This window comes from Chiroxiphia lanceolata, chromosome 5 (assembly GCF_009829145.1).
Source record: "Chiroxiphia lanceolata isolate bChiLan1 chromosome 5, bChiLan1.pri, whole genome shotgun sequence".
NCBI classification, from domain to species: Eukaryota; Metazoa; Chordata; class Aves; order Passeriformes; family Pipridae; genus Chiroxiphia; species Chiroxiphia lanceolata.
The window spans coordinates 45,164,600-45,191,204 of NC_045641.1; the positions used below are offsets into that span (position 1 = coordinate 45,164,600).

Here is a 26,605-nt window from a genome sequence, read left to right on the forward strand (position 1 = left end):
GTAGTTTTGAATAACATAACTGGTCTATTAGAAAGGTCTAATTTTTTTTTATTGTTATTAATAATTCCTTCAACAGGTTAGAAAACAAAAATGACATTTCAGTAACATTTCATTATCATTTATACAGAACCAGTTGGTGCATGGTGTCATCTTCTCATCCAAATCCACAGCAACCTTCCAAATCACAGAGTTTAAGAATTACAGTGCACAGTGGACTAAATTCTTTCACAATGTAAGGCACAACTACATGATCACAAGTAGTAAACACAAACACTGAACATAGAACTTAAGAGACTCAAACTTCAATTAAAAAGAAACAAAACCAAAACACACTCATGCAAAAAAAATCTATCTACGCCTATCAAGATGATATGATCCAGTTTAAAAGAAGTACAGTACTCTGTAAGTAAAACCGCAACGTAAGTCTATTATTGTACATTATTTCTAAATACCGGATAAAAACTTATAATTTTTTCCATTTATATTTTATACAATTATACAGAAATTAAGCTGTATGAACAATATTCACATCTGCAATAATAAACTGATCATTAAAATTCAGAAAAGGCAAATGAGACCATGTACTTTGTGGCACGCATCCATTACAGAATACCATTCATCAAGTTCATATCTTGAGTACTGAAGAAAAAGACAACCAAATTAATGGTACATTTGGTGTCTGAGGCTATCTATATCCAAATGACAAAGCTGCACACAGAATTGTTTTTACCCAGCAGACTGCAATTATGAAAGCCTGTGGTTATGATTTATTTTCTGTTCAGCAGCTAGAGTTTGCAAGGTTGAAACTACAGAAATTAAAAGAATATAACAGAGTGTATAATAACTTGAAAATGTTGGATACTTTCAAACACACATTTAAAAAAAAGACAACTTTCTTTTCCTTTTTGGTGGTAAACTTTTGCAATTTTGGCATTCACTATAACTTTATTCACTATAACTATAACAGTGAGAAAACCTTATTAAACTTACCTAATGTTTGAATTTCACACTGAGAGGTAGCTTAAATGAAATCTTATGTAATGGCATCAAATGGGGAGGTTTTATGATTTTTTTTGTGACTTTTTTTCTTTTCTTAGAAAAGTGACAATTCCTATACAAGCAGCATTTTGGACATATTATTATAAAAAGTTCTGGTATTTGCTAACCCAACGAGACATTCTTTCAAACATCCCTTTTGTGCCAGGAATGAAGCTTCAGCGTGACACAATGGAGGACTTTGCCATAAAGCCAACAGCAGCAGCCTGGACCTGCCAGCACCAGCATGTTGACATATAACAATGAACACTTTTCCCCAGCCCTCTTTACTCAAAAATGACAAGAAATACAGATGAATTTGGGTTTAGTGTTTAGTTTAGGCCACAGGGGGAGGGAAAATTGGAAAACACCAGGCTTCTGCTTTCATAGTAACATGAATCCAAAGGGTTAGCAGGGCTCCAGTAATGTTCAAATGCACAGATACTTCTCGATCTGCTGCACAGTGAGTGCATAGTGTGTGGAGAGCTACAGGCAATAGGTAGAGTTTATTACATTACCCAGTACCTGTAGTCTTCCTTATTGTGAACTTAAATGGTATCTAATATTCTCTCTAAACATGCAAAAGTCTTTATTCAGTGCCCCTTAAAAAGAGAAACAGAAAAATACCCCTAAAACTGAGTTTCTGTGGTGGGACTTTATTATCCAGTTATAGCTGGTTTTGCAAAGTACATCATTTAGTGCTTTTGGAGAGGCTGTGGATGGACAATAATTTTAAACTTATCCTAGAAGGAATGCTGAGGCCAAGACTTCAGAAGCTAAGAACTAGACAACTGGCAATATCCTTGAAAATACAAAAAATTCATTTTTTCTCATTTATAATCTTAAAATTAAGTTCTACAAAGACAACATGTATGTGACTAACATGGCTTTTGCTGTTACATGTGCTCTCAGATGATGATTGCGTTTTCGGTAAAAGGAATTGTGAGTACAGTTCTCCTTACATAGCAAGAGACCAAACGTATACAGCGAAAAATCCAGCTAATAATAAACCTTCTGTCCAATGACTGCAGCTAATAGATGCAATGCAAATTATGTCATTCCACTTACTGTAGATCCTATTAGTTAGACAGCAAAAAGTGCACAGTGCAAATGACAGTGCTGTTTCCTACTCCTGCGAGAATATGACAGCAGGAAGGGTGATACTTGGAGGAGTAATTTACCAGTTTCAACATACTCAAACCATGATATCATTCTTCTTGGCATAGTTTATATTCTGTTGAACTTCAGCTCCAGCATTTTTCTGTCCATCACTGAGCACTGACCATAAATTTTTAAAGTTTTGCAACAAGCATTTGTTCCAAATTTGTGGTTAACTGATACTTAACAATCCAGAAAAGTACCCGAGTTTTCCAGATCCCTTCTTTAGGAATGTTATTTCTCTTACACCTAGCATGAGAGACTCAATTGTTCTTGCTCATGTAATACAAACACAGAAAGGTTACTTCATGCTTCTGCTCCCAAATCCCTTCTTGCTCCACTAAGAAAGCTTTTCCAGTGAGGATTCACAAATAATCCTCAAGGTCCCAAAGCCAACAAAAGTAGTGATTCATTGTTCTTGTGTACCTAGTGCTCCACACTCCATGGCAACTTGGTTACTTGACACCTTCCAAAAACAGAGGAAAAAATCCACACAGTACCCTAGAGCCTTGGACTCTTGTGCCAGAGAGCGAAGCCAGCTGAAAAATGAGATCCCTGTAAACCTCTTGCCTCTGTTGGAAGCTCCAGCAGAAAATTCCTTTTGTCTCTTCATCTGCAGACAGCAACTTTTCCTACTGTGACTCACTAATTTTATCCTCTTTATTCAACCTTTGCAGAAGGGGGAAGATTACTGTAGGGAATACGGGGGGAGAAGAAATAAATAACAAAGAAATAAATACAGCCATCTAAGATCAAAAGCCTGCCACTGACCTCTGCAATCCTACCTGCCTCTAGAGGGCTTGCAAGACAGAAGTATGATGTATTGCTGACACGAAGACAGAGTAGAACAGTGGGATTTGACATTTTGGAGGAAAACATGCAAGGGACTGGGGGTCTTTGACTGGGAAGACAGGTGATGTCTCAAGGAAGTTAAAGAACCTCTCCCCACCCTTAACAAGACCATCCTTACTGTACTTTTATGATAGCTTGTCTCTGCCCACGTAGCAGCTAGTCTGTCCTATTCTGCTCTCCCTGAAATTCTGAATGTGGACGGAGTGTCCTGAAGAGGAGATAGTTTCAAGAACAAAGCCCACACTTCACTGTCCCATTCCTGATGCCATGGTAATAACTAGTAACCAAAGGCAGCTTGAGGAACCCACACACCTACTGGTTTTACCATTATTTTCACCTCTTCCTCTATAATGGCCATTCCTCAGTGAATCAGAGCAATCTGCCTCTTACTAGAGGCTGTGAAAACACAACACCGTGCTTCTTCCAGTTCCAAGACTCTAGTCTCTTCTGCCATTTTATTAGTTTTTCCCTCTGTTCCTGTGTCTGTGGTCTGAAAAGTCAGTACACTAAACTATTTTCTCTGGAATCCTTTGACTTAGCGTTGTAAAAGTCACCAGGTTTTTTACTAGGTTTTCCTATTACTTAGATTTTAAAGCAGTGAAACAAAAATCCTACATTTCTACTGAAACATGCCCATCATAACAGTCAGAGTCAGTAGGCAGATTTGTAAATACAAAGCTTTTCACTTTCCAATTTCCCTTATTATGGGACATTTTACTGAGCTTGAGCACAGCTTCCAAGCTGGCAGTGAAGCCAATCATTACAGGGTCTAGTATACCAAACACTCATCGACAAATACAGACCAGCACTAAAAATTTTAAGCACAAAAGGAGCATAAGACTCGACAATAGAGTCATAAATTTACCACAGTGAAAAACTGTAGAAATCCTGACCTATTGCTGCAGACTCAATGCTCAGGCAGAAAAGTTTACACCCCACCAATATTCCTCCAGATTTTAACAATATCTCTTTCTAAAAATGTGTGTTTGAAAAGCACTTCCATCCCCTTGAAAAGCTGGTCATATAAACCAGGCAGCTAAAAGCAACTTTCAAAAATTGAGCTGGTTTTGTCCCTGAATGTGAAGAGCTCCAGACCAAGGTGTGATCTGCAGTAAATCAACTGCAGTGTTTCAGTAGTCTGTTGAGTGAGGTGCCTCTCCTCATTACACAGTGGGATCCCAAAAGGCTAAAGAACAACCCTACTAGAGCTTCTATCACTGCAGAAGTCTCTCCTGAGCTTTCACACATTCCCATTCAAAATGCCTAAACATAAGTGAGTCTTTTAACCATTTTCTTAGCTCCCCCTGAAAGATTTCCCTCTTCCTCTGGAGCTGTGGGAACTTTCTCCCTTCCCTCTCAAAATCCCTCCTGTTCCATGTGGTTGTCCTTCACCCAGAGGGCAGCATGAGACCCTCTGTGTTACACAATAGGGCAGAATGCATCTAGGCTGGAGCACAACTGTCACATCTTTAATTTTCCCACATTTCTAAAGTCCTGTGTCAGACAAAAAAGACTCCATAGCAAATTTTTCGGTTGTTCTCAATAAATAAATAAAAAACCCCAAAATTTCCCAGAGGCAGAGATTCTGTTCATATTTTCTATTCAAAAGATTCTTATACCAAACAGTTACACTGATGAGGAGAAACAGGGAGTCCAGAGGTTCTGTTCACATGGAACTGTTGCAGCATTTTTTTTTTTTTAGAGCAAGCAATTCTCAAGTGCAAACCAAAAAAGCATGTCAGTATTTCACATAATGCACAGTTGTATCCCAAACCCTTTTACAGTGAGGAAAACCAGTTACATCATTCAGTTGGCTTTTGGGAAATAAGGATTTAATTTTAAGAAAACTCCTTGAAGCTGCAAATGTAGAACTAGACAGCTAAGAAGGGATATGAAACATACAGACCACTACTTAAGAAGTTTCTTCACTTGACAGTTAATCAGGACAAGATATTTTTCATAAAGGAGACTCTTCTTCATTCATATATAGAGCTGTCAATAGATAAAAGCAAACAAATCTTCCTGATGATGGCTAAGCTTCCATCACTGTGACAGAATTTCATTCTCTACCTTGGGCAAGAAGTAGAGGAATTCAGAACACAACCCTTTTCTCTGAACAGCTGGCAAAATTTGGTATTAGGGTATTTAAGACAAAGAGTCCCTAAATACTGGAAGGCATAACCCCTGCTCGGAAGAAATAACCTTAAGGATTTTGAAATACCAGATACAAAGAGAAGAAAAGTTAGAAACAGGCAGGCAAAAACAAAGAGGTGCAAACAAAATCACAACAAAACAGAAGTTTGGAGCCTACATGAACTGTACAAGAAACCTCTGTTGCAAGTACAGAAAATACAAATAAGTATCTAAAGACATGTATATTGGCCTCTTAGTTAGAGCTGTTTGGCCTACAATGAAGCCAGTAGCAGGAGATTCACACCACCATTCCAAGCAGACTAAATCACATAACTAACATCACACTTCAGAGCCCCCAGTAATGGGGGTCAGATGGAGTAATGGAAAAGTGACATTTGTTAAGTGTAGCAGCAGTTCAGCTTCTTCCACCAAAAGCTGAGGGAAGGGACAGAATAAAAGGTCAGATGACCTGCAAGACTTTTTCTTAGTGGGATACCTGGCTTGGAAGGTCTGGATGTCCCTTAGAACTGCAGGGATCTCTCAGTGCTTTCAGGGTACGGGCAGGAGCAGAGATGTGCTACAGGCTACTACCAGTATTGTTTGTTTGCTTTTTAAAACTGTGGTTTCTGGAATATTAAAATTCATCAACCAAATATGTAAAAGTGAAATCAATCAATGGGATGAAATATTGTAATGTATCATGTAATATTGCTACAATGCCAGATAAACTTTGCCTCATCATTTGTTCACACATACTCTCTCTCAGCAAGACAGACACACACACACCAACCACATAATACAGTATATGTAAAGATGTTCCAGTACACAAGTGTGGTATTTGGATAAGGACTTGGGTGCTGATACTACAAGTGGGCAAATAAAACTGAGTTGAAGTTGAATCCAGCCATTATGCTCACTCTGGAGTTCAAACTTCAGAGAGAAAAATGCAAGAATCAGAGAGACAGAAAGAAAACAAAATCACAAGAGGTTATAAAGAACATCAGATATGCAATCAAATGCAACAATTAGTTATGCTTTTACAGCAACATCTGATACATAAAATCCTCATAAGTTTTTGCATCTTCCTTTTTCTTTGAAGGAAACAAGAATAAACTTCAATATCACAATAAACGCTGTTTCTCTTGAACAAAAAAATAAAAGATAAAAAAATACATTGTTACTCCTCTGTTTAAACTTTATTTACAAATAACTGAGTATTTCTAATCTAGACATAAAAGCTCTTTCCATGATAAATGGCAATAAGCTATGGATGATCTGAGCCCATATCTCACAAAAAATACAATAGTTTTGCTTGGTATCAATAAACATTTTAAAATATACTAAATCTTGCCAAGTGTTACAATCGTTGTTCAAACTGAATAGTAGTCTGAGTGCTGAACGAAGTGCATCAACAGAAATAGTAAATTTTAGTGTAACATTTCTTTGTCACTCACAATCGCCAGTTATCCTTGCAAGTCATTAAAGCAAGTATCACACACTCGGACAGGCTTCTTAGAAGAAGGAGTTAAGGCATTCTTTGCTGAGCACTCGGCACAAAAGATATTTCCACACTGTCTACAGTGATGCTGTGAAAGAGAAGAAACATACATGTTGAACAGCAATGACAGGGCACTGATCATGACAAGTCAACTCTCATGTTTCAAAAATTAGTATGAACTTTCAAATAGTAGTTACATAGCACACAGAAGGGCATATAAGTAAATCCTTTCTAAAGGGTATAGGAGTAAAATATTCAGATGTGCTTCACTGAGTCAAGAGAATACATCAGCTTCAGAAATTAAGTGGTTGAGGTTTATCCTCCTCTTGAATTTGTCCTCTTCCACACAAAATATGTTCTTCTTACACATATAACTAACTACTGGCTTTCACATTGAGAAGTATCCTTGAATCAAAGGATGCAGCAGCCTTTGTTCAAAGACTACCCAAAGAACATCATCAAATTAACACAGGCCAGGGGAGTCACCTAAGACAAAGTCAGGAAGCTCTGCAAAATGAACCTCACAAATACCCACTGCCTACTTCACTGCCAAGTCACTTGTTGGAGGGATGGTAATCTCTGGAAGAAGGGCAGACCTGGCCAACTGAGGCATGCTAACATCTTAGCTGACCATAACTGTTTTTTACGAAGAGGGTCTGACTGCAGACCTAAAACACATTCAGTTGTTTCTTCTGTTCCATGTCAAGTTAGCGTTTATATAGTCACAAAGCACCAGATGATGGTGATATCTCTATTTTCACACATACCTAATTTCAAACAATTTACACTTCTTTTATACCCATAAACCAGACTGGTTATAAATATGTTTTCTGTAAATACCCTTACAACAGTGTAATTTTGCTTGCTTGCTCAGGGGATTGATATATTTTAACACTGTTTATAAACTGATGCTGTCAAAATGGAAAAAGAATCATGAATAAAGTAAGTTCCACGGCGTTTATTTTTAATACATTAAGGCACTACAAACAATAACTGTATTCTGAGATGTCTCATTACAGCACTATTTTCTGAAATTTGCATCCCATCTAAGAGTTTGAAAACAACAGAAAATCCCCGCAGACACAAAGTAAAACACACTTACCCTTCTCACTGTCACCGAAAAGCCTTTTCCACAGGCCATACAATTCTGTACCTCATTGTCTTCTGCCCACTTCCTGTTGAGAGCTTGGGTGTGTTTGATCTAAACAGAAGATGTAAAAAAGCAGCATTTTTCTTTTAATGCATGTCTAATTCCCACTAATACCCTCTATTTCCACAGCATGCACTACCCACTGCAGTATAAAAGCACCAATTCTGTCATGATACTCAGAGCTTATATTTGTTCAGAAAGAAAACCTTCCCAGTTCCAGAACTATAAGCAGATTTAAGAACCCACAGACAGCAGGATGGCCCTCAATCACTACAAATGTAACATCTTAATTCACTCTAGAAAGGTAACTCACCACCAATCTGACACAAATTTGAAATTCTCATAAGTTCCCAAACAGAGAATCAACAGGTTTAACAGCTACAAATCAAATTATACCTGTAATGATTGGTTTTCTCGGCCAAGTTCCTGCATTGCAGCAGTTGTGTTGTCCAGCTTTTTCTTCATTTCTACGAGTTTGGCTTGAAGCTTTTCAATTTCTCCCTCACTTTTTATACACCTGCAGAAAAACAATTAGTCAGTGCAAAGCATTTAAGGCTATGTACACTGCCTCCTTTGGGCAGGTTGCCATATCTGAGAATTTACTCCCATAAAATCCAGCCAAAAAAATCCTTGCTGTTAAAAGTTCTTGGATGCCTTGACTAGAAAAATGTTCTGTTGTAACAATCAGTTTAGGATTATCTGACACTGCTCCTAAGTATCTGCAGCTTAATACCTAGAGTTATTCCCAAAACCAAAAAAGGACAATGCTGAATGCAGTCCATCAACAGCAAGTCCCGATAAATACTCCCACGCAACAGGACACTCTCACAAACCACCTGCTGCAGATCAGGTCAAACAACAAAGCAGAAAAGAAACCACCCTCTTTTAGTAAGACCACCTCCCATCAGCTGAAATTCAGTAACTGTTGAAAGCCAAATTTCAAAAGGTGTTTTTCTGCCAAGCTGTAAATGGCTACGGGATGAGTTCAGCACAGTATGGCAAGGGATTGCCAAAGAAAGAGGATCTCACTTGAAGTGATCCCATCTTTTCCCAAAGTCTCTGCTCAAAAAACAAATCAGCAAGCTTGACAGTACCAATAAAAGTTTTCCACCCTGACTTCACCAAACATGTCAGGAAATAAGGATGAAAAAAGTCTTCTGTCTCACAGGCATTCCTTCTACTCTGGTAATCATTGCATTCAGGTAAGTCCTACAACCTTTCATGCCTTCTGCTTCCTGAAGATTTAAATATATTGTAGAGACAATAGCAGAACTGGAGAAAATAAGACTGTAGGTTTTTAGGAGGAGGAAAATGCCTTCTTTGTGAACTTTAGCCTACGCAATCCAATTACACATTCAGTCTTCTAATATTGAGTAGTAGGCACACCAAGAAGGTCCTATGCAAATTCTGTTACTGAAGGTATTAAGGGGTCTCCTCCAGGCTTCTGGATGACTAGTGCATCTATTCTAATTGAATCAAGGCATGGGAGCCTCAGAGTAACGGAGATGGATACTTAATTCAGGTAAGAGAAGTTCTCTCTGTCATGCCTTGCAAGGTTCACACAACAGGTCAGATGAGAAGCCACAACATACATACCTGAAAACCAAGAAGAGCCCAATGGATTTAGAAGGCTCTTACGGATAGGCATAAATCTTTGAGCACAAGCACAGAGCTGTGGCTTTGGTGATAAGTAAGATCCCAATAATCTGCCTTATTTTCTACAGAATGATCACCCTTTGACAGGGTGCCCACAAAGAGCATAGTTTGTTGCCAACACTCCTTGCTGTGCTTTGGCAGGAACAGCAGGTTGCACTCCGGAAACTGCACCCACGGCGCAGGCAATAAGAACAAACACGGGTTTAAATAAAGCATGCATAGAGAATCCTGAATCAAGTGAAACAAGTTTTCAGTGTGAGGCTATCCATTTCTCAAACTATGATGCCACATTGTCATAACCACAGCTTACCTCTCCAGCAATGCTCTTCTCTCATCCTGATTATTCTGCACTGTTGCTTCCAAGACAGCAATGTCCCCACGTAAATCGTCCGTCTGTTTCTCCAGCTCACTCACTCGCCTCTGACTGCTTTGCCACTCTTTCTTCATGGTAGCCAGGTTTTCATTCAGGGCTGTGACCTGCATGGTGAGCTTGGTCTCCTTTTCCTCATGTTTCCGTTTTTCTGCTTCTTTGTCTTTTTTCTCTGTGTGCTACAAAACCAGTAGAAAACTGAAAAACAAGCTTCCAGGCATTCTTTCCCTATTCCCTACATTTAATTGAGGCAAAAAATCTTATTGTAATAGAATCACTATTTTTATTCAACAAACTCTACTGACAAGGCTGTCGTCTCACTGAATTTTCCTACACCATTATAAATGTCTTAAAGATTTTTGATCTTGTCATTTAAAAATTAATGTAATGTGAAACTAAAGTCAACCCATTGCTTCATTTCTGTCCCTGGAAGAATCCAAAGGCATGTTCAGAAAACAACAGTCTTATATTCTCTAACATACTAACCAGTTTGGCTTCAATTTCAGCACATTCTTTCTTCAGTTCCTCTTCTCTCTTTTTCAGCTCATCTTTGACAGTCTGTTGGGTTTTTCTCTCCTGTTCCAGACTTGAATTCATACTATCTATTTTGCCCTGCAGTTCTAATTTCTGTTGAATCAATAGCTGGTTTGCATCCTTGAGATTTGTCACCTCCTGTTAGGATACAGAGTTTAATGCTAAAGTAGCAATACAGAAAGTATAAATGGATTTAAATTTAAAACTACTGCAAATCTTTTTGAGGAGAGGACAGTAATAATTTTTAGTTTTATCACCGGAAGAAAGGACGATTTTATATAACAAGGTATCAGTGATTTTCATGATCAAAGATTTGAAACTTACATCTATATTAGGATCAACATTCTTTTTTTAAAAATAATTTTAATGCAAGTTTCTACTAAAGCAGAGGGGAAGATCTGCTGAATTGTTTTCTGCAGTTCTTTGAAAAGACGCATCCATTGTCATTTTCTAGGGACTGTTCTAAAATTTACTTCACGTTATTCTCTGGTTGTAATAATGAGGTCAAAAACATCGTAATGACAATGTAAAACCAAATGCTGATGGAAGAAAGTTGTTTCTGTTAATCCTAAATATATAAAAATTACTCTATGTTTCAAGCAAGCAGGATGACATGCTTGGTTTTAAATAATGGTTTTACTTGTTCCTCTGTAACTGAACACAAAAAATCCTGAAATAGAATAGTTAGTTAAATTTATTGAAATTATTTTCCTTAGAATTACACAGCCAAGCATGTAGGTACTAACAGACCAACAAGGGTGGACAGTTTTCCATAAATCAAAATTCACAACACAAATTAAAACCAAACCAAAACCAGAGAAGAGAACATATCCCCAGAACAAGGGGATGCCCTACAGATACAGATACATCCTTTCCTTGGTAGGAGATGGGAAACAATATAAATCTTTAGGAGACAATTACTGTTTCAGTCTGATTGCTTGTAGGGAGATTAAGAAATTACTATTAAGCTGTCATTGGTGTGCACACATTTTATATACATCTTTATAAAATTTCTTGTTTAGAATAGAGATTTTAGGAATTACAAGAACTAGAATACCTTTCCCCAAGCACAGATCACTTAAGAGAAACAAAGTACAAACTATCTAAAAATAAGAGACCATTTTCTAAACAGTGGAGAACAAAAAAAATCTGAAACTCACAAGTTATTATGTTATTTTCTTTCTATTAATGCATAGCGAATACACCTACATTTATACTTGTGTAGCAGTTTAAGCTCTGTGTACTTAACAGATGCAAATATAACTACTAAGACTATATTATGAAAAATACAAACTATAGCCCTTTAGGAGTGTTTGTTTCTATAGAGACTAAAAAATGGATAAGTAGACTGTAGCAAGAAACAATTCATGTTACTGAAGACTAAAAATTATTTAATTAAAGCCACCCAACTTTTACCCTTTACAGAGCTCATTTGATTGTTGTGATTTTGGAAGTTTGTCTTTTGTGAGGCTCCTGACATTGTTTCTTCCCCAACTGTGACTTTTTAAGACATTTTAAGAAACCACAGCACATTAGGGGAGTTTCAACTCTACCACGCATCCTTGAGAAGTACCAGATGTGCCTAGAATATCTGGAAAACTTCACAGTCGTGACTCTTTTGGACATCTTTTTTTCATTTCAGAATAGTCAAGCAAGGGTATGCAGAGTGGATTTACAGTGAAACTGAAGAAAAGCCAGGACGTAAAACTCATCCCAAAGCTAAGACAAGTTATGTGCTCCACCTGGCCCATTGCACACCACTGCTCAAAGATTATCACTAATCAAGATGTCATTGCTGAGGAACCTCAATGAAATCTCTGCTTTGGTTCCCTTACCTGTAATACTGATAATTACAGCAACCACCTTTGCAAAGCCATTCCAGATAACATCTACTGAGTAGGCACATATTTCTCATCAGATAACCAAACACATGAAGAAGACTCAGTTTGTCTCAATGTACCTTCTGAAATTCTTGCTTGCAGGCTCTAAGCTCTTCACCCAGTTTGGCAATTTCTTTTTCAAGTCTACTCCTTATTTCCTGGAGCTCTGTTGTTTTACATTTTTCATTAGCCAAGTCTTTTTCTTTCAAAGTCTTGAAGAGAAATAAAAAATAGTAGAAAAGTTACTTCTTCCAAGTTCACAAAATAAAAAAAAACAACCAGTCAAAAAACATCCAGGGCCCAAAACCTACTTGGTGGCTTTGTTATTATAAGGAAACAACTGCCACATATCTATCCACAGTTTGTAGTGCAATTAGCAGCATATTTGCAGTTTTAGATTTAGAACTAATAATATTTTCCCACCTGTCTGACCGCTTAGAACAAATTAGCAGCCTATTTTGAACCAATTTCACTACAACTGTCTCTTAAAAGTTTTTTCACCAGAGGTTCAGTAAAACTGTCATTGCTATGCACTACAACAGTGTTATGCTCTCAAATTAAAGATGTAATAGAAAATAATAAAGGGTGTCTGCATGGGATGGATGTGTCTGTGTGAAGATTTCAAAAGACAGAGGCATTTACCCTGTCATTCTGAAGATCCTGTAACATTTTGGTCTTCTCACCCAGCTGCTGCTCCTTCTTTGATGCATCCTGCTCTAGTGCAGACTTTGCTTTCTTCAGTTCCTGAATCTGCTGATTATTGCTAGCAATTCGATTTCTGCTGGAAACTAATTCTTCTTGAGCGAGAGCAAGTTTTTCTTCTGTGGACTAATTACAAAGAGAGTTCTGCAAATTATCTGTCAGTATAAGAGCTTCAGATACTAAACAGCCACTTAAACATTTTCCAGGTGGAAAAATTACTACTTAGAGTGCAAGAATTAGCTTCAAATGTTGACAAAGCATGATTACAGAAACTTCTAGTTTACAAGTTTACCCTAAGTAAAAAGAAATTATCCCAGCATCATTTCCAGGAGCAACATCTTACTATACATATTCCAGCTTGCGCCCTTCTACAGAGAAAAGGTGAAAACATGCAGAAGGGCAGAGAACAAAAGGTGACTGATAAAAAGAGAGTGAACTTGAATTTGCTCATACAAATTTGTCTTATTATCTAGGCAAATCAACTATTCTATAACTCTAGACAGCTGTTACTTAAGAAGCAGTGAAGCTAACAGGGTGAAAATTTCAAAAGTAATTTGCTACTATTTTTTACCAATGACTTAATGAAGTGTTAGGACAATTGTAAAATTTTTGAAAATCCTGAAATAAAATATACAAGGTAAAAATGCTAATGGCAGGAAAAAAGGCTTCATGGTTTCAGCTGTATCGGCATTTTAAACATGAAATTTAAACTTCCATTCAAAATCTACAGATAATATCTTCATTTGCCTTCAACTTTCTCCACTACCTAGAAAAAGAACTCAGATTTATCTCTCTGAAACAGGTCACAAAATCCCAAGAAACAACCCAAAACTTGCACCCAAAGCCAAAGCTCATTCTATTTGTTCACAGCAAAGTCAAGCTTTGGGGTTCTTCTTGAGTTAGTATTATAGTGCTTATTTTTTTAAACCTTCTATCTTAGGTAAGGACTAGCTCCACTAGAAAAACTAGTAGAGTTTTTCTTCCCATAGAACCAACGAAAAAAAAAACAAAACAACAGACAAACTCATCCTCCACTCCTCCAAAATATTTTGTGGAAATTTTTGATGCTAAGATACAGGATGTGAGCTGAAAAGATTTATTATTAGTAACAAGTTTATTGTTTTCAGTGCAGCAGTAAGGATTTAAATTCTTTCAAAACAAACACAATTCTTTTTGAAGCTCTTACTTAAATCTTGTTCAAACCTTTTGTTGAAGGTTAGTGATTTTAAAAGGAACTGTAATCACAACTTTGAATTCAAAGCATATGCTTTAGCTACCCCCACGTTGATTTAAAAACTAATTGATTTCTGATGCCTCATGACCCTCCCTTGTAATATCTAAAGTATTTTGCCTGTACAATCAGACTTAGTTTGAAACAGCAATGATGGAACACTGCTGATTCAACAGCATTTTCAACAACACCCCTGGCTCTTAAAAAGCTCACACTGGCTTTTAAAATTAATTTGCAGACAAATTTTCTTTCTGAGCTATTACAGTTCACTACTTAACATTTTGCAAGGTGTTGACTCATAATTTTTTGTAAGCAAAATATGAGGTGCTTTTGCAGTTTCAAGGTTTCAGCAGGATGGGTCTTTCAGAAAGCAAAATTACCCCTCTTTCCTCCACTGTGGGCAGTGGAATACCATATTTTCCTAACATTGAGAAAGCATAGGAAGTCTAGTATCATCATATAACATCTTCACAGGAAAACCCAACAGTTTCTGCAGTTTGAGAAAGAAACATAATAAAGCCACAGCTTTTATTCAAATTTGTTTCCAACAGAAGAAATGTGGTTACATTCAATTTGCTAGCACCAGATGATGAAATTGGATGAAGTGGGTAGTGACACTCAAACTTAAAGCCTCACACAGGGGGTATTCTCTCTCAACCCACCCCTGCAAAGTGTCTACAGTGTACAGGTTATCTCATTATGTCTATACCTAGGCTGAGATAAGGAACAGGTACAGAACAAAAGAGGTCAATCAGTGCTTGTTTTTGTAAATAAATAAAAATGCTAGATTGACTGGTATAGAGTTTAAATAAACAAAAATATAAGGAAATATCACAGTCTGATTCACTATAACTTGGGCTGTAACAGTGCAAACCATAGTGGCAGCATCAGAACTGGTTCTAGTGGGGTGGAAGGACCCAGAGTCCACCTATATGAAGTGTACAAATCAGCATTTGAGTCTGATCCCAGTTCACAAGGACAGACATTAAATTATCCCCAGATGTTAACCTGATCTCTCTTCACTTCCTAAGAAGAAGAGTTTGATTGTAGGGAACTTAGGCTCCTGACTTACAGACCTAAGGTTTGGCAGCATGAATCTTGTTCCAGAATGTTTACTAAATATACTGACAGCAATGCCAGTACTGGAGACAAAGACATATTCTTTTGAGAACACAGAAGAAACCAGGTCTGACTACAAAAAGCACAAATGCCAAGACTCAAGGATACTTGGCAAAGCTCAGGAGATCAGATTCACAGAAAGTATCCTTGTACTGACTCAAAATCAGGGCAAAAATAAGTTACCACATTTTAATTAACTTTTCTATATAAAAAATGCCTTTTTCAAAAAAAATATTTTGTGTGACTATATACACATATATATTTGTATAAATATGTGTATCTATATAAAAAATTATTTAGTGATATTCTTTTTTAATTATATGTGTCTCTTTTTATCAAAAACTATATCTTTTACTAGCACTCAAATCCTACCCAATTTCTTTTTCCAGTCACAAAGACAAAAAATGTTTGTGTAGTTACTGTTAGAGACAGTACATTTTTAAACCAAAGTAAATCTGCAACAAATAGTATCCATAAAACATACATACGTAATATGTATACCTACATTCCCACTACTGATTTTGTTACAACACTTCTCCTGCTCCCTCTGAAGGACTTAAAGCTTCACAGTTTGCATCTGGCTAGAGCTAAGTAGCTCAGACGTTCTGTTATTGAACCAGAAGCTCGGGCTCAGCCGTGCTGATGGCACTCCAGAGAGCAGCTACCCGCTCTGCAGCTCCTTCTCATGCAAAGGTGTTACCTCCAAGTGCAAAACTTCCCCAAAGCGTTTGCTCCCTTTTCAATCTCCCAGCCGGAGATGAGCCATCGATCCCAGCAGTGACATTCCCAACAGATGCCAGCAGATGGTGCTCTGTGTACAGCTCAATTCCTGCCATGCCCTCCTAGGAACCAGGAACCAGACCACCCTACTCCTGTCACACACATGCTTTACATCTTTTCATAATCCATACTCACGCCTGGAACCTTGGCCTCGCCAACAGCATGGTGATATGCCACGTGAGAATATTTAAGTTTTCCCTTTTAGTATTTTTAACTAAGGAAAACGTAGCATTGCTAGGATCTCACGATATGGCCTGGCCGTGTCTGTTCTGGACAATGCTGGGCTTCAGACTGTACTGACTCAATACAGCTGTGCAGGGAGTCTGTAGCTCTGCTAAAAATCCTGCACTGAAAGACTCCCAAGTTGACTCTACATAGAGACAAGTTTTAAAAACTACTACTGCCCACTAAGAAGATTAAAACCAATCTAAACCCAGCCCACCCATCAGCTTTGATTCCAAACTTTAATCAAAATACACAGCTCCGTCTCAAATGAGCTACTTTTATGAAGTAACCTGACGAAGGCAAAACATCATGCAGACAACTCGTTTTGAATAGTACTATGAAATTCTACCATGAAGTTCTTCTGACTTAAGTAGCATTTTGATATTCAGCAATGAAGACTAACACCGTCACACTGAGGCTGTCTGAATGTGCTTTTTTCCTTTGTGGTCCTCTAAGACAAGTTATCACTGCTTCTTTAGCTTAATATTGCAGTGAGGCAGCACAGCCATGACTAAAGATCAATTCCCCACCTTTTCCTTCTTCTATATTTTCCAGAAAAAAAAGTGGTGGCAATCAGACATCACTAATCGTCATTAACATATGGCTTTTAAAACACTTTTAAAATCAAGCAAACAGCCTCCAAGTTGGTACAGTACTTCAGTACTTAGGACCCAAATCTCTAGGCTCCACAAAGACTTACATAATAAATCAAGTTACCTGACTGCTCATCTTAAACATAATTTCCCCATTGCCATCACCTTATTTTACCTTTTTGCAAAGATGTTCTCTCTCTTTCTTGCTACCATCCCCATGAGGTTTAAAAGCATGTGGGGTGCTTACTGTGCTATCTTATATTTGCCAGAATTAGAGGTTATCAAGCTGCTATAATAATACTTATTCAGAGATATTTTTGCATCGCTATTTTGCAATATTTTAATGAAAACTACATCAAAAAAAAAAAAAAACCAAGCAAAAAACCCACCAAAAAACCCCTAGTTACTGAGTACATCCAATGCTTCTACAGGTCACTGCATTACCAAATGCTGATTTAAATGCATTGTAGGAAATAAACTCACAGACATACATATGCTATAGTAACAAAGCAAAAGGAAGAGTATGTTTAAACCATCATTGCTTGTTAATCATGCTAAAGTTCTTCACAATTTAACATCGCAATTGAACCATGCTGCTCTGAAAATAAAGCTTCTATAACCTGCAGGGAAATGCAGCAGGTAATATAATACTACAGTAAGATTATTAGACTTACTACAGTAAGTCTAAGAAAACTGCAATGGCCTATATGTAAAGGAGCTATTTCTCTCTTTCTTAAAATAACCCAAGGCTGGAGTTCAGCTAGGGCTCCACAGCTCACATGGGCAAAACAGCCACAAGACCTTAAAGGGTTTCAGTGGTGGGGCTGAAAGGCTCACCTTTGGGGGAAAGGGAACGATAAAATCAAAGCAGGCAACAATGAAATCTAAGCAGTCACCACACGCTCCCTTTATACATTACAAAGCAAACAGAAGCTGATATCTAAAGCAGATCAGATGATCTGTTGTCCCAAAGCATCTATTTCTCTCCATAAACTTCAGAAGAGCCTAGAGCAACAGTGTTGTTCATGGACAAATCTGCAGTGGGATTCATCTGGAGTGAAAAGTGCCAAAGCTACGAATCTTGCCAGCAGACAGCCAGTCTCTGCAGCACAGTATGTCCTGGGACTAACTGGAGCTTAATACTGACATGAAGGAGAGGGCCAGAAAAAAAAGCCAAAAAACACCTTTGCTGACTGGTTCACTCTCAGCAATACCTCTTTGAAGGCTCTGCACACTAATACAAAATGAGGTAACTTCAGTTTAGCAATAGTAAAAACTTCAAGGACTTAGTTCAGACACTTGTATTTCAGGCAGGTCTCTAAACCTATTGTTTGTATCAGTTTGACATCTCTCAACATCTATAATCAGCCAGGAATACTCTAGTTAAATCATCTAGAAGATAGCAGTTGCTCACATGCTGGCAGACCTTGCTGTAATTAGATACACTGTTTAAATTAGTTGAAAGCAACAATATATAACAAGAAAAAATAACATAAAAAAATAATTCTTAAAGGTATATAAAACTAAATCACCTTGCACAAATGCAAGGATATTTCAGGTATACTAGCAAATACGCTTGGCTTTCAATTAGTTTCAGGATATCCTCTGTCCCAGGGGAAGGGAATGAACAGCACTAAAATCTATATATAGCAGAAGAGATTTTTTTTCACCTATTCAGTTCCTGCATTGTTCCTTGGTCTTCAAAATGGATATAAACATCTACTAAGTCACATATGACATTAAAATGACTGCAAGTACCTTAAGGTCTTGCCTGGTAGCCAGCAGCTCAGACTCTTTCCCATAAAGATCCAGCTGCAGCTTCTCCATGTTTTCTTTATGTTTATCGTGGGCCTTCTGTAAGTCTGCTAGCTTGCCTTTCTCTGCTTTAAGCTCCTGTGCTGACAAAATAGACTGCTGTTGTAGTTTATTCTCCAGTTCTGCCTGAAACATAAGCATAGGAAGTTTTAGTTAAAGTTACAGACAGTAAAGTCAGCTTAAAGGTTTCAATAAACTGCATTTCTACTGCAAGATGAGAATCTTTTTCCTGTTATGAAATAGCAGTTGGGTAATCTGATATTTGTGATTTTACAGTAATATCTCCTAACTAATTAAAGACTAAGTGAAACACATTAAGATCTAACATTAAAAATTAATAATGCTCCAAGTGTGCTGGTTTTCGTTGAGGTAGAGTTAAGTTTCTTCACAGCAGCTAGTATGACACTGTGCTTTGGATTTGTGTTGGTGTTGATAACACAGGGATGTTTTAGCTATTCCTAAGCAGTGCTCACAGAGAGCCAAGGCCTTTTCTGCTTCTCACACCACCCCTCCAGCAAGGAGTCTGGAGGTGCACAAGGATTTGGGAGGGAGCACAGCAGGACAGCTGATCCCACTGACCAAAGGGATATTCCATATCATATGGCATCACAGTCAGCATATGAAGCTGGTGAAAGAAGAAGGAAGGGGAGGCACATTTGGAGTGATGGCATTTGTCTTCCTGAGTCACCGAGCAGCTCTGTGGTGCTTAGTTGATGGCTGGGGTCAAACCACAACACCAAGATCTAATGTTTCCACAGGCTGCCTAAAGCACAAATATGACCATGTAGCATAGGGCAGCCAAAGTTGGAGACACATTTAACAGTGCATGGCATACAGCACAATGTTCCATAATGTCGTAAGACATTTGAACTCTTTCCATTCTGGTTCATGAGTTTCATACCGTCACCAAGATAAATTCTTTTTGTATAATAGGAGAAGACTTGGTTTAAACTTGGTTTAAATGTTTAACTTGGTTAAAACATTTTAAAACACTGCAGAGTTTGTCTAAAATACTCTCACAAAATTCTACTGCTTTACAAGAAAATGGCAGTTCTCACCTCATAGCCTGCTCCCAGAGTAAAAAAATCACACTCAATCTAGCTAATTTTATCACTTTATTGAAATTCAATTCTTATGGAATTCATATTTCAGCACTGTTTCTTTTTATTACTGCTGTTTATGTTGCTGTTTCTATCTGCAAAAGCATCTGAAGACCTCATTTCCACATCCTTACCTTATCATTTCCAACAAGACTACAGCAAACACAGTTTATCAGAAAGATATTGACATAAAAACTTCAGTATTTATCAGAGAAATTTACAATCACTTTTTTATAAGAGTAAGAGAGGATAGTCTTACCTTTTCTAAAAGGGCAGTTTTTAATTCAGCTTGCAGTGTCTCACTATGTTTTTTCTTCTGCTCAAAAGATTCCTTTAACTCTCTCAGCTTTCCCTGGAGATGTTGCTCACTTTTCTCTTTGTCCTTCAGAAGACCTTGGATTTCCAGTAGTTGTGCTCGTGCTGAATCAAGGTCTATCGACAACTGCTTAGAAATCTATATTCAAAAAATATTAAATAACTGTATATAATTTTTATTTAAATGACTATTTGTACATGCTGTACACTGAAACAGACCATCCCACAGTGTCACTGTTCCTTAAGAGGTACACAGTTGAACACTGGCAAGAAGATTTTAACAACTACCATAACACATTAAAATAATCTGTTATTCCCTATTTATTACTCATAGATCAACAGCACTTTTTTAACCATTCTAAATTAAGATGAGGTAACTTTTCTCACACCAGCAGTGCTTTGGGTTCTCCTGCTGCCAACTGTGCAGCATATACCAATGTCATCCTCCTGCACTCTACACAGAGCACCATGGTGCTTCTGTTGAACCACAGATGAGCCAGGGGAATAGGAGCAGTAGTCATAGAGCAATTACCATCACACCAGCACACACCTAAACCCTTTTTCAGACAGTAAGAGTCCATCACAGTCCACCAAACTATGTCCACTGATCATCTCTTTTCTTATTCCTTTAGGGAACAGATGACAGCTTGGGTAAAGATATCCATGAAAGCAGACTTGTCCTTCAGGCTGCCAGCTGGACTACATGATTTTGCAGTCTGAATGCTCATCTTCAAAAAAGAAGTACATTTGGTTCTTTGTAGTCACGAGCAAGTGACTTACATAAGTTTGAAAAAGCAATTCAATTCTTGAAGGATACCTAAAAATGTCCTGTCAGCCACACAGAGAACATACTGAATAAGCCTGAGAATAAAACAGATCTAAGGATATGAGATAAAAACTTTTATTGTATGGAAGTAAAAACAAAAAATGGTGACACGGTAATATCAAGTAGCTGTTTCACTAATGAAAAAACATAAAGAGCTAAAATCCCCCGCTAAGGTATGTGGGGCACAGAAAACTGAGACTAAAACCTGTATTTTAAAGCTTTATATTACCATCTACAAAATTTTTACTATCACCTTATTTCAACACCCCAGGTAGGTTACAATCTGAGAACTGAAGCCTCTTTAGTTCTCATCAGTCTCACCACGTGAAACTGAAAATGCATCTTTTAAACATTTATTATACTGGTTTGTAGATTTTTGAAACTAAGTGGACAGCTTACCCCCTCCTTTTTTTCCAGTGAGTTTTTCAATTCATTCCTCTCTTTAGCTACAGACTCTGTTTGTATCTGGAGCTGGTGTTTTAATTCTTGGCAAGATTTTTCCTAAAAAACATAAGACAAGGAAATATTCCTGTTAGCTTCTAAGACCAAGTACCAAGTATTTTTGCAGGATATACAAAGCCTTGAAAAATAATGCTTTCATTTTCAGTGGAAAATCCTTCTCAGCTGCAGACATACTTTCAGTTCAAAACTTCTCAAAACCTTAAGTGGCAAACCTAAGCTGAACACAGCTGATCCCCTATACTAACAAAACCAGCCATGTGCCAAAGAGTTTTTCTGATTAGAGATAGTCTCCCTGTTTGAAGCTGTGGTTGGCAGCCCTTCTCCTTCTTATGGAAAGCAGTAGGCTCATTACTCTCCTCAGGATCCAAAATTCCTTCATGTTCTAAAACTCAGAAGAAAGTACATTTGCAGGACCTGCATGCAAATACAACTACATGTTAAGCCTGAATACTACACATAAAAAACAGTGGCAAGTCTTTAAGGGACTACAGAATATGAAGCAGAACCTGGACTCCTAACTTCAAGTCTCAACTGGGGAGAAAATCCTTTGAGTTTTTAGGAGAAACATATTTGAACAGCAGTAACTCAGAAAAGCAAATAAAGGAACTTATCTTTAAAAGGTGAATGAGTAACAGAAAAAATCTTATTTTTAACTAGGAGCAGATTTTTTTTTAGACAAGAATAAAAGCAGCTCTGAACGGGTTCTGGGGAATGGTGACATTTAAGATGAGAAGGGTATGAGAAAGACACCCCTACCGTTTCTGAGGCAAGGGTGTTGGAACAACTGCATCTATAAAACATGTATTCATGTAGTGCCCATTCATATTACCAACAAGGCAAAAGAGGTATATTTTAAAGCTAGTGAGAGTTCACTTTCTTTATCATAATAGGTTGCCCTAGTGCTCAAGCACTTGTTGTACCACCACTTGTGAGATCTTTCTGAAACTCAAATAGTTCTAGTACTCTGAAAATACATTAATCTAGGCACTCAGATGATGTTTCTCTCTCTCTACCTGCAGCATGCAGCTTTCCAGCATGTCCAGACAAGTGCACAGGAAGTTCTATATACAAAGGCTTCAAAAAGGAGACTCAGATGGCCTCAGAAAAATAACATCATCTTCAATACAATGGTATTTTAGCAAAGGTTCTGTAACTTTGTGTTGTTATAATACGGCTGATATATTTTTTTAAAGGAGGACATTTCCTGTCAAATTGTTTCACCACTTGCCTCCATTTAGTTTCTTCACTATGTTAAAGGCATGTAGTAGGAAGAAAGGATCCTGTCATGTGCTATGACTGATGTTTACTACAGTAAACATTCAGGCAAAAATGCAAGGTAGGAAATGCATATGAACTACCAAAAATCACAATTTTTTTTTCTTACAGTAGTTAATTTCCATGCATTGTCATCATATCTACACTGTTTTCAGATAGCAAGCAAAATCATTTTATCAGACTGTAAATACACCAAACAATGTCTAATTAAAGAATCTACTAACCATTTCTGCCATAGCTACTTTTCCTTTTTTAATTTCTTTTTCTAAATCCTCCTTTCTTTTTTTGAAGGATTCAGAACTTTTGGAGAGCTTATCTTTGGTATCTGTAAGATCCTTTAACAGAGTATCCTTCTCTAATTTCACTTGTTGCAGCTCTGATGTGGCCGCTTGCAGTTTACAGTCTAACTCCTTAAGCTGTTTACTTGTATCTTGATTTGATTTCTCAAGGTGTTGTTTCAGACTGGCCTTCTCCTCCTCCTGCTTTGAAATTTGCTGGTTTGCTTGGTCAAGGGCCTCAGATTGCTTCTGCAAATCCAATTTAGCATTAGACATTCTGTAAATAGAAAGACAAAAAACGTATTTTTAAAATTTCTTCTTCACCTTTTTTTTTATATCATTAAATATCTCTATTACTTAATATATAAACTGTACAACTACTTCAAAGCATATCTTTTTCATCCATGGGCATTATGTCTCTCCAGTGAAGACATGACAGTAACTCTAAAAACTAGCTTTCAGATGTATCTTTCTTCCTCAACTATAACAAATAGAAACTACCCCTTTGCTGCTTATGCAGAAATTGTAACTTTCTACTTGAAAACTGTTACAGAGCTATGGATATTTAAAGATGGACCTCACTACATGAAAAGGTTCAGATATTTAGCTGACAACAAGCACGGTGAATAAACTGAAGAACTGTAGTGAATCACAGAGGTAATAGGGCAGATGGAGTGAAAAAAACAGGCGGGGTAAAACTCAGTTCTTGTAGCAGAACAGCACTTATCTATGACTTTATGAAATCACAGGAGAGAAGCAGAAAATTTCCACTTTAGTCCAAACCACTCCAGCTTTATGTCTGACTTTGAAAAGGACTAGAACAAGGAAATGCATACGCTTCTCTTGCTGATTCAAGTTGTTTACTCAGTTCTGCTGTTCGGAGGTCTAATTCTGTAGATTGCTGTCGCTGTTGCTGTAACTCCTGAAGAGCTTGTTCTTTACTTGCTTTAGCATCAAGAATGTCAGCTTCAAGTTTCTGAGAAAAAAAAAATCAAAAGTTAGTCATCAGAGAACAACCAACAAAATAAGAATAGCAATTAAATGTGGAAGTCATCTATTCTATGAGCAGCATTTACTGTAGAAAGTCTTTACTGTAGAAAGCAGTCACAATTCTCACATATCATCTACCTGTTTCATCACTTTGCTATTTAATTTTCATTATTTAGTTCTTGCAAATCTCTTGCTCCTCCAGAACTGTTTTGGTAAAACATTCTGAAATCATGTTTAAATTAAAGGTCAAACAAGCATTTTACTGCAAAGTAGTAGATAAAAAGCTGTAATCTTTAAGGAGGCTATCCAAAACACCAATACAAAAAAAGATCATACCCAGTGCTCAGCTTTGGGGCCATGTTCTCAGCCACTACTGAGTAGTTTCAGCAGTTTCAAATGACTGTTGATTTACATATCATAACTCTGCTGTTCTTCATAGAAAAAGCAAAGACGCAAACCACAGCTGTGAAGAAACCCTATGCTCACCTAGAAGAGGTTTTTCTTGTGTTTTTTTTTCCCAAAAGTTCTTGTTCACTCATGTGGAGTATAAAGAACAGAGGAGCCTTCAGCAAATGGGCACTGCTTAGATTCTTCAACACACTGGCTGTTTTACAGGGACTTCTGCTTGAACAGTGGCCATAAAACAAAATGGTCAAGTTTCTCCAAGAAAATTCCTGAGGGCTTTTTGCTTTCTATTTTTTTCCTACTTTTTTAAATGCCACACATTCAACTGGAATAATCTCAAAGAATGGTGATGATGCCAAGAATTTACATAGAATGCATTCCTGTTGACAGCATCAACAACCCTGCTCAGTTTCACACTTCAGCTACCAGAAACCTAATAAAATCATATGCAAGCAAGCTCTGTATTCCTCCCAAGCACTTGTGTCTCTTGGCTACTTGTGAAAATTTAGCAAAAGAATGAAAAATAAAAACACAAATGAAAGTAGGCAGAAAAAAACCCCAGTGTTCAAAAGGAGAAAGAGATGCACAAAATAATTTTGCTGATAATGAAATGCATGACAGCTTTATTTTTTAATAGCATTGGATCTGAAATTTCCTATGGGGAAAACAATCTTCCTTCTCTTCTACAGAGCTCATAAGCTAGGAAAAACACCCAACTCAGTCTTGAGCATAAAGACTACTAATCTCCCTCAGAACAGACAGACAACACTGAAAAACCAGTTCTGCATTGCTCCCAAGCCCCCTGTATCATATGCTTTTAAGTGTTGTGAATTTTGACTACCAAGAATTTTTAACAAATATTGAAAAAAGGTCAAAGCCCAAATTTTAAAACTCTCAAGCATTAGGACTAATTCACATCCTTAGCTGAAAATACTAGAATATCAAAACACCAAACGGTTCTGCAAAAGAAAAACTGATTTCAGAGCTAGAGTGCAAAACTCCAGATAAGTTAGAGATAAAATAGTGACAAATAAATCTTGCTAAAGAGCCTCTGTAGAAGACTAATGAAAGGCTTTAGAAATAAATTAAACCAGATAGGTGGTGTTAAGTTGGGCTAACCAGTGTGACACATATTCACTGCTACCACTTCTGAAGTGTGTTAGTTTGAACTTGAAGACTCTAATTCTGGAACATATTCATGTTCCCTCGCATAAAAATTTCCAGGTAGCACAGAGGTTGATAGAAGCACATATAGAAGGAAATGACAGTACAGTGGCAATGTCCTAGGCCTATCTTCTTAGTGTGATATGCTAGCATGGAAGAAGAGGAGAACAGGATTAAATGGTGAATCAGGAAACATTAGTGAGAAAGAAAACCTAAAATTTTGATATAATATTGATATAATCCTTCCCCATAATTTGAGCACAGTTTTTGTCACATGCTACCAAACAGCAGAGATCAGTTTCTCTAAGCTCAGATACTGTGTTCAATACAAACCTTAAGCTGTCCCTCTAGCTCTTCAGTTTTCTGTTCTAAACAAAGGCATTTTTCTTTGTACTCTTTAAGACTGGCTTCCAGCTGAGTACAGTATTCCTGCTTGTCATTCAGCTTAGCTGTAACCTGATCCAACTGAACGCTGACCTTATTTAACTCCTGAGTAAAATAAAAATACAAGGGTTGTAAGTTTTGAAATAACTTCAGAAAATTACTAACATCATATATGCTTTAAATGATCTAGTGTGTTCAAATTAAAAAGGAAAATAATCTTTTTTATTCTGAGGGAAGGAAACTGAGAGAGGAAACAAACATATGCACAAATTCCCTTCGTTACACTGAAAAAAATTCTTTTAAAGCTTCAATATTCCTCTCAAACTTTACAGGCTGTGGGCTAAATGCTAATAAAGGTGTTTCAAATTGCAAATGGAAGAGGAACTGTAGGTAATAAAGGCACTAGATCCTAAAATTAGTACAACAGTAACTAGAAAATAACATTACAAAACCTTAGATAAAATTTTTACTGTCTTTGTTTGTCATGAAATCAAGCACCACAGAAGAGGAAAGCCAATAACATGGAAATGGTCAGTTCTCCACATACCAGAGATGATTTCAAAACATTTTGTTCAACACAAAACAAATAATTTCTGCAAGAGATATGGATACATTCACCTAGTAACCACTATGATGACAGCTACATGCTCTCCAACCAAGCTGATGTATTTAGTT

General features: G+C 37.3%; 1 protein-coding gene across 2 annotated transcripts in view; it reads right to left on the reverse strand.

Annotated features, from left to right (window-relative positions):
• Nucleotides 1-31: 31 nt before the first annotated feature.
• EEA1 (early endosome antigen 1) overlaps nt 32-26,605 on the reverse strand; it is a 73,685-nt gene continuing 47,111 nt past the window's right edge. For both annotated transcript variants that reach the window (XM_032687827.1, XM_032687829.1), the window contains 13 exons: nt 25,880-26,035; nt 23,824-23,963; nt 22,934-23,264; nt 21,372-21,473; nt 20,091-20,285; nt 18,675-18,857; nt 12,909-13,094; nt 12,347-12,478; nt 10,339-10,524; nt 9,793-10,031; nt 8,223-8,343; nt 7,779-7,877; nt 32-6,764 (listed from right to left, as the gene is read on the reverse strand). In XM_032687827.1, coding sequence (XP_032543718.1) covers nt 6,642-6,764; nt 7,779-7,877; nt 8,223-8,343; nt 9,793-10,031; nt 10,339-10,524; nt 12,347-12,478; nt 12,909-13,094; nt 18,675-18,857; nt 20,091-20,285; nt 21,372-21,473; nt 22,934-23,264; nt 23,824-23,963; nt 25,880-26,035 — 2,193 coding nt within the window. In that variant the 3' untranslated portion in view covers nt 32-6,641. The remainder of the gene's footprint in view (nt 6,765-7,778; nt 7,878-8,222; nt 8,344-9,792; nt 10,032-10,338; nt 10,525-12,346; nt 12,479-12,908; nt 13,095-18,674; nt 18,858-20,090; nt 20,286-21,371; nt 21,474-22,933; nt 23,265-23,823; nt 23,964-25,879; nt 26,036-26,605) is intronic.